The sequence below is a fragment of the Apium graveolens genome, chromosome 10 (genome assembly GCF_009905375.1).
Source record: "Apium graveolens cultivar Ventura chromosome 10, ASM990537v1, whole genome shotgun sequence".
Lineage (NCBI taxonomy): Eukaryota > Viridiplantae > Streptophyta > Magnoliopsida > Apiales > Apiaceae > Apium > Apium graveolens.
This window is the reverse complement of record NC_133656.1, coordinates 234095412-234103689: the sequence shown is the minus strand read 5'-3', so window position 1 is coordinate 234103689 and position 8278 is coordinate 234095412. Positions and strand designations below refer to the sequence as shown.

Here is an 8278-nt window from a genome sequence, read left to right as displayed (position 1 = left end):
AGCTCGAGCCGAACGAGCTCGATCGGAGCTCGAGCCGAACACGAGCCGAACATACCCAAAACTCGGCTCGAGCTCGTTTTCTTAACGAACAGATTTATGTGTTCGAGCTCGAGCTCGAGTTCTTAACGAACCGAGCCGAACCGAGCTCTTATCGAGCCGAGCCCGAGCTTGTTCGCGAACAGCTCTGTTTGTGAACAGCCCTACCCAACCTTGGACTTGTGAAGAACCCATATCAAAAGGCTTTCCAAGTCACTCTGGATTCCAAAATCCAACGAGGATCACACTCCAGATTCCGGAGTCCAACGATGATGGCACCCCAGACTCCGGGGTCAAAAAAAATAATATAGCTGAAAATTTTTCGAAGTAAATCAAGGTACCCAACCTTGGACTTGTGAAGAAATAATATCAAAAGACTTTCTAAGTCACTCCAGATTCCAAAATCCAACGAGGATCGCACTCCAGATTCCGGAGTCCCATGATGATTGCACCCCAGACTCCAGGATAAAAATAATAATATAGCTGAAAATTTCTTCAAAGTAAATCAAGGTACCCAACCTTGGACTTGTGAAGAACCAATATCAAAAGACTTTCCAAGTCACTCCGGATTCCAAAATCCAACGAGGATCGCACTCAAGATTCTGGTGTACAACGATGATTGCGCCCCAGACTCGGGGGTCAAAAAAATATAGCTGAAAATTTCTTCAAAGTAAATCAAGGTACCCAACCTTGGACTTGTGAAGAACCAATATCAATAGGCTTTCCAAGTCACTCCGGATTCCAAAATCCAACTAGGATCACACTCCAGATTCCGGAGTACAACGATGATTGCGCCCCAGACTCCGGGGTCAAAAACAAAAAATATATATAGCTGAAAATTTCTTTAAATTAAATCAAGGTACCCAACCTTGGACTTGTGAAGAACCAATATCAAAAGGCTTTCCAAGTCACTCCGGATTCCAAAATCCAACGAGGATCGCACTCCAGATTCCGGAGTACAATGATGATTGCACCCCAGACTCCGGGGTCAATATATATATATATATATATATATATATATATATATATATATATATATAGCTGAAAATTTCTTCAAAGTAAATCAAGGTACCCAACCTTGGACTTGTGAAGAACCAGTATCAAAAGGCTTTCCAAGTCATTCCAGTGTCCAAAATCCAACAAGGATCGCACTCCAGATTCCGGAGTCCAACGATGATTGCACCTTAGACTCCGGGGTCAAAAAAACATATAGCTAAAAATTTCTTTAAAGTAAATCAAGGTACCCAACCTTGGACTTGTGAAAAACCAATATCAAAAGGCTTTCCAAGTCACTCCGGAGTCCAACCTACATCGCACTCCGAAATTCAACAAAAATCGCACCCAGACTCCGGGGTCAAATATACATTACACTCCGGAGTTTAGGGGCTACAAATAAAAAAAAATCCAAAATTTTCTTTTTAAGTAAATCACGGAAACAACAACAATTTAATCACTACTGCCCCATCCGGGAAACCCAAATAAGGGAGTGGGAGGCAAATGATATGCCATAATTTAATTCGGCCCAAATATGACTCCAAAATCCCAAGAAAAATGAGTCCAGATTCAATATGGATCATATGACTCCAGATGGAAGTGGATCACAGGACGTTGTGACTCCAGAGCGCTAGTGGACCCAGGACGTTGTGATCCCAGAAAGCTAGTGGACCCAAAGACGCCTTGTCATTTCAGGATATTCCCTTATGTCATGGCTCACATGTTCCCACACTTAGGTCCCCACAGGCCATTGCGCTCCAGGCACATGCCATCGCGCTCCGGGCACACGCCGACCACATTTCGGCACACTCCAATGACAGAGAGTACTTGGACACGTGTTCCAATCAGGGACGTCCATGTGCCTCGACTCCAGAACCTTCCAACGATCAGGATCCAAGGTATCAACCCCTAAACCCTAATTGGAATCCTATAAAAGGCTCCCAAAAAAGGGGTTTATGGGGGGACATTCATTATTCACCTACACATATATACACACACCACATATATTTGAGTAATTCTTATTTTATCCTTCTTCTCCAAAATCCCGTCTCATTCTCACGCCGGAGGTGCCACGGGGCCGCCACCCCTCTCCGGTTCTGTTTTGCAGGAAACCAACCTACAGCTAAATCTCTACTCTCTCACATTCCCGCATTAATGGAGTCCAAATCCAGGTGGTCTTAGAAGAGGATCCAGGGTAAAATATGGAGTTATCACATTCTCCATCTACATTACTTTTTAAAGCAGACTGATACGACGAAAGTTTATACAAATTCTGAAATGCACAATTCACTCGGCACAATTCCAACTCTCATAAAGCCTAGCTCAGTTTCAAGAATTTTATTGCATTCTTGGTTATCGTTCACTATTCTAGATACTTCAATCATGTAATTATTGCTCGACATTTCTTAAAAATTTTGCTATAGACATGCCTTCTTGGTGGGCAAAAATCCTCTTAAGCGAAGTGCAGCAGCAAACTGACACGTGATTGTTTTTTTAATTCCTTCTAGGGCATGTGTGTAGAGCCAAAAATGATTTATTAGAGAAATGGTCTTAACAAAAGAGTGATCAAGTAAAAATGGAACGTAAAAGAAAAATATAAATTTCAAATTGTTTTGTTTTCCAGAACAGTAAAGCAATAATTGAAAATGTTGCAAGAGTTGGTTCAGTTGGTTAAATAGGAGATAATTATCCTTTTTTTTGTCATAGGTTTAAATTCTACGGGAAAATAATTTAGTAGTCGAAAGGTAGAAATTATGGGTTACCTAGGAAAAAAAAATGTTGCAGTTTCCAACGCCAATATCATATTCCTTATCTGGCCTACCATTTCCGTGACAATTCAGTGACTGTAAGAATAGGACATGAATTTTCGAGTACAAGAATCCACTTGAGTCATATACCCATTTTATTTACCATGGTACAGGTCACAGTCCCACAAATAGCCAACTAAGAAACAATTATCAGTCAGAGTTAGTCGAAATAAGAATCATATAATATATATCAGCAACAAAACAGTTTTGACTCGGGGTTGTTCACTTCACCAGTTTTATAAAAAAAAAATTCCTAGAAAATATGAAAATGTGTTCACCTTTGGATATTTTTTAAAATGAAAATTAGAAAAATGAAAAATACTGTTTTTTAATTTATAACTAGGAACTAGAAAACCGTGGAAACAGCTTTTGATAGTTTTTTAAAGTAAGAAAATAGATACACCTTAAACTCAGCCTATCCCCATGTTCTAATCCTAATATAGGGAGTCAGGGTCACTTATATTCTGCAACTAAAATCTTATATAAAAATATTGCAAAACGTATTATTTTACGAATAATGTTCTACAAAAATCATTATTTTATTCAAAATCTTGAATATCATACATGTACCACATGTAAAACATCACAAAAAGTTTTATTATACGAAATATGTTTAGTTTGCAGAATATTTGTTCGCAGAACATACACAATATACTTATTAAACTTAAACGATCTTAAACAATTTTAATGAATTAATGATATTCGTAAAACATATTTCACAAAATAATATATTTCATAGTGTTTTTTATTGCAGAACATATGTGGTTTCCGAGATTTCCGATAAAAATGTGTTCTTCGTAGAACTTTTCTCTATACATACGTTCACTGTTTTTTTATGTAAGACTTACATAAATTATCAATATATTACTTTTTTATGTAACATACATAAATATTTTAGTGTTATTAATAGTAATAATATTTTTAATCTTAATACATTTATATAAAAACAATACCTGCAAACAATGAAACAGATTCAGCATTGCTCTTGTGCAACGAGCGAGATGTTTCAACTAGGGAACCAACCATTTCAAAAAAGGACCACACGCTGCAATACCTGCAAGTCCGCTATAATCAGATATAGGAGAAGGACCTAAACTTGTATTTGATAATTTTAATTTTCCGATATCTTGGACAATATTTTCGTCATAGAAATGGTTAACCGTCTTTTCATTAACTATAGACATGGAATTGAATTTCTGCATAACATAAACATTCTCGAATCGATGAACTTTGGACCCGATTAATTGATTGCGATAAAAAAACTGAAGTGAAGATCGAGTGTAAAGCTAGTAACCCCACTGATTTTTCTAATAAGATTTATTTGATCTCTCCTTTTGATCTTTACATTAGAGTTTATAGTTAGTTCGTAATCTTAATTAATTGTATATATAGTACTAATATGTTATGTGCATCAAGTTTTGCAATATTCTAATGCAGATCAATACTCTATTATCACGTTATTTGGTATCGATATTATTTTTCAGATGTATGGATTTTTAATAATGAATTAATTAACTTCAAGAATAAGTTATTATGTCAAAATTTAGGATCAAAATAATGTAAGAAACATCAAGCTCTGATTAGCAAACAATTAATGGCTTAAAAAAAGACTGATCTAATAATATATATAACCTGAGAAAATCAAGCAGCGAAACATCAATTTACAAGTTACAACAGATGTAACAAACAACTTGAACAACAACAACACCTGAATATGTAAACAGAGCTACAAATCATTCATATTCTCTCTCCCAGTTTATCATGATTAATCAAAGGATTCTCCAGGGCCAAAGTAGCACGTCCAAAGGCCTTGTAGTCAAAAGGGCACATATGATCCTCCGGATACCGATGCGTGTTGCAGAACTCCCCTCCACACTTGCATGCAAACCCTAACAACCCGATCTTTTTCTTGCAGCACAAGCAACGGCCACGTTTGTTTTTCGCCATGGATTCGTCATCGTCATAAGCAACCTGATCATCATCATGATTCTGCTTGCGCAAGTTGAGTTTACTCAAAGACGAAGCAATGGTCATAGTATAAGCTTCACACATTGCTAATTCTTGGTTGACAACTTGAAAGCACTTGGAGCAGAGATTACGGGTTGCTCGAGTTCCGTAGAAACCACAACCCTTTGCACATAGAGCCGGAGTATTATCGTAAGAAGACATATCTTGTGGTAATTTTAGTCGTAGGTTAAAGTGGCACTAAAATTTAAAACATACGATGGATGATTATGAATAATGGTTAGGAGGATAGGCTATATATATAGACACTTCGATCACAATTAGGAATCGGTAACTTTTCGTCTAAACTCTCATTTTCCTAGAAACTTCAGGGAAAGAGACAGGCATTCTCCTATTATTATTTTAAATAATATTACAAATATTTTAATTTAATTTAAACTGGAATTAAATACAACTACCAGTGTTTTATCGAAAAAGGAGCAAATTTGTTATTTAAAATATAAAACTTAATGTGTTTTAGCTAAAAGAAATTATTGGTTATTATTAATAATTATAATATTTTATTTTATTTTCTTAATTTAATAGAGTTTCCGGTTATATTTTTATTAGTACTTATAATATTTTATTTTATTAAATAGGATTGCACGTGATATTTTTGGAAAAAGAGGTGTTTAAGTGGGAAAAAATAAAAATAATAATATGTTTTAGATGAAAAGTGTAATTGAATTATATATACTAATTAGGATTATAATTTATTTAAAATAAATATGTCTAAAATTAATTAAGTAAGTGTAATTAAGTAAAAACAACGTGAATAATAAAATAAGGGCAACTAAGTAATTTAAACAAGTAATGCACGACCGACCGATTACCAAAAAATTTTCTATTATAATATTGTATATAGTATAGTATACATAAATTATTTAGGCATTTAGATAAATATTTTATTTATAAGTTGGTGATGTATTTGAGCAAATCATAACTTACAAGTTATAAGTTATTTAAAAAAAGTCTGAAATTTTAATATAGCAGTTTGTAATCCACCTATTTTCATCTCATACTTTATTTACTTAATATGAAATTTAATAATTAATTAGGATTTCGGGCCTTTTACGGGCCCTTCAGCTAGACTAAGGTCAATCCTAACTATATGTTATTCCATATCTATTTGTTATTCCATATCATCTTATGATATATAATAATATTCCTTATATTGATGATCTAAATCAAGGATTAGTAGATATTCTAAATTAAATTAAAATTTTAATGTCAAATTTGTAGTTTCTTAGTTCTTCAATTTCTGGATATTACTTTTTTGAGTAAGTTAATCAATACTTTTACAATCATCACTAGATTAAAGATTAGCTAAGTTCTGGATGGACTGCTGGTAAAAGGGGCCAGATGAGCAGATCGACTGTGTCGTGCCGAGTTTCAGGCGGTCCGGTTCAATACTCAATTAACTTGTGAACGACCCGTGAAAGTGAACGAGCGGTGTCGTGCCATGCCGGTTTGATAAAATATTAACCCGCGATCGGCTCGTGAATTAAACGAGTTATACGAGTTAGGCGAGTTACACGGGTTACACGAATTATTCAGTTCAAGCGACTCAGCGAAGCGAATTATTCCGTTTATTTTGTGTGCAACTGTGCATAACAATTACAAGTCCACTGAGTTTTTTTCTATTTTTTTATGAATGTTGGTGACTTGGTGACTTAGAGAAACATAATTATATTTATGTTAATTTTTTTTCTTTGTACAACTACAAGTCTACAACCTTTTTTTTATATTCTTTACTCGGATTTTTAAAACTAGTAAACAAAAACAGAAAAACACGAATAGAAACGTTGCTGTGTTGACTGTTACATTGGAGCAGGTGAAGCGCGTGCCACCAACGCACGGGCCGTGCCGAATAATTCGCTAACTCGCGGGCCGAGCCGAACAGTTTCTCATTTGTTTATTCTTAGGCGGGTAGGCAGGCCGGATTTCGGTCCGGTTCCGGGCCGGTTCCGGTTTTAAAACTTCAAGTTCATGTTTGACTCGTCATGATACGCGATTTGTGCCGAATAATGAACCGGCACGTAACGAGGCGAGTTAGACGAATTTTTGGCGAGCCGAATTTCGATCGTGTTGAGCCAAATCATTCGTTTGGTCACCTCTAACTGTAGGATCGTAACACTGAATTCTAGAATTTAAGATAGAGTCAAAATAATAAATTAAATTGATTAAAATCTAATAAATTTAGATGTTTAATATAAAACAATATAATAAAAAAATCATTTTTGCATTGCATAAGTTATAATAAAAATGATAAAGTTTATGTTAGATATAATTGATGGTATCATGACAGAAACTATCAGAAGTTCTTATCAGGACTTAAATCAGTATTTACTGAAGAGTGACGTCAGCAGTACTTATGTCAGTGCTTGATGATCAGCAGTTGATGTCATCAGGATTTATCACTTTAGTAGATATTCAATAAGGAAAAGGAAAGCAGAAATGCAAGGCGGTGAATGACTTTATCTCAAAAGCAATCATATATGTAATAGGTTTCCTTATTGTAATAGAATATGATTTTTTATTGATTGTGTAATTGTGCTCTATATAAAGCACATATTAGGTTTATGCTTTAAGCATTGCATACATTGTTATATCATTCGCATAACCTAGCAGCTCTCAAGGATAATTGTTCATCCTTTGAGAGAGAGTACTTTTGTAATCAGTTTTTATCTATTAATATAAAAACTGTTGATTCTGTTAAAACTTTATCGAATTATTTGCATAAATTGTATCCACACCCCCCTCTCTACAATTGATTACAGACCTAACAGTTTAGAAGACAAAGAGTAATGAAATACTTTAGCTTCGAGCCAACATTTAAATCCTATCTTAACTCCTAAAGCTGTGTATAGGATTTTAACCCATGAACTCTATATAAAGTAGAAAACTATCCTCATCATCACTACCAAATTATCCAGAAGATTTATTGAATTTCTTTTAAAATTCATCATCCACATTCACATAATATATTCAATATAATATCTTTAATACCAGTTCCTTTATTGATTTAAAATCAACATATTATTTCACTTGAGTCTATCATTTTATTTACATAATAATTTTGATGTAATGATTTGTTTGTAATTTTATATACATGTATCTATTTTCATGATCTTTATCAAAATTTTACTCTTAAATTTTTGGAAACTACTTATTTTCTTGAGGTTTCGACAAAATAAATGAAGTGCATAACATGTTTTAATTTAATATATTATAATATTTTATATTTAATGTTATTCCTAGTGGACTAACAATGAGATTTACAGAAGGGGGGTTGAATGTAAATCTCAAAACTTTTTCAAGTTTTGAGCAGTTTCAAAGGCTATGTGTTTAAGATAAACAAGTGTATGAATTGCTTTAAGCTAATACAGACAGATATATATTCAAACACTAATGTAAAGAACACAACAGACCTTAAA

The 8278-nt window shown here is 34.2% G+C and overlaps 1 protein-coding gene across 1 annotated transcript; it reads right to left on the bottom strand.

Annotated features, from left to right (window-relative positions):
- Positions 1–4574: 4574 nt before the first annotated feature.
- Positions 4575–5006, bottom strand: LOC141692049 (zinc finger A20 and AN1 domain-containing stress-associated protein 6-like). Its single transcript, XM_074496792.1, has one exon. It carries the CDS (start codon positions 5004–5006, stop codon positions 4575–4577), a length of 432 nt encoding a protein of 143 aa, XP_074352893.1.
- Between the last annotated feature and the right edge of the window lie 3272 nt (positions 5007–8278).

Coding starts and splice junctions, on each gene's coding strand:
- LOC141692049 (XM_074496792.1), bottom strand. CDS start 5,006: ATGTCTTCTTACGATAATACTCCGGCTCTATGTGCAAAGGGTTGTGGT.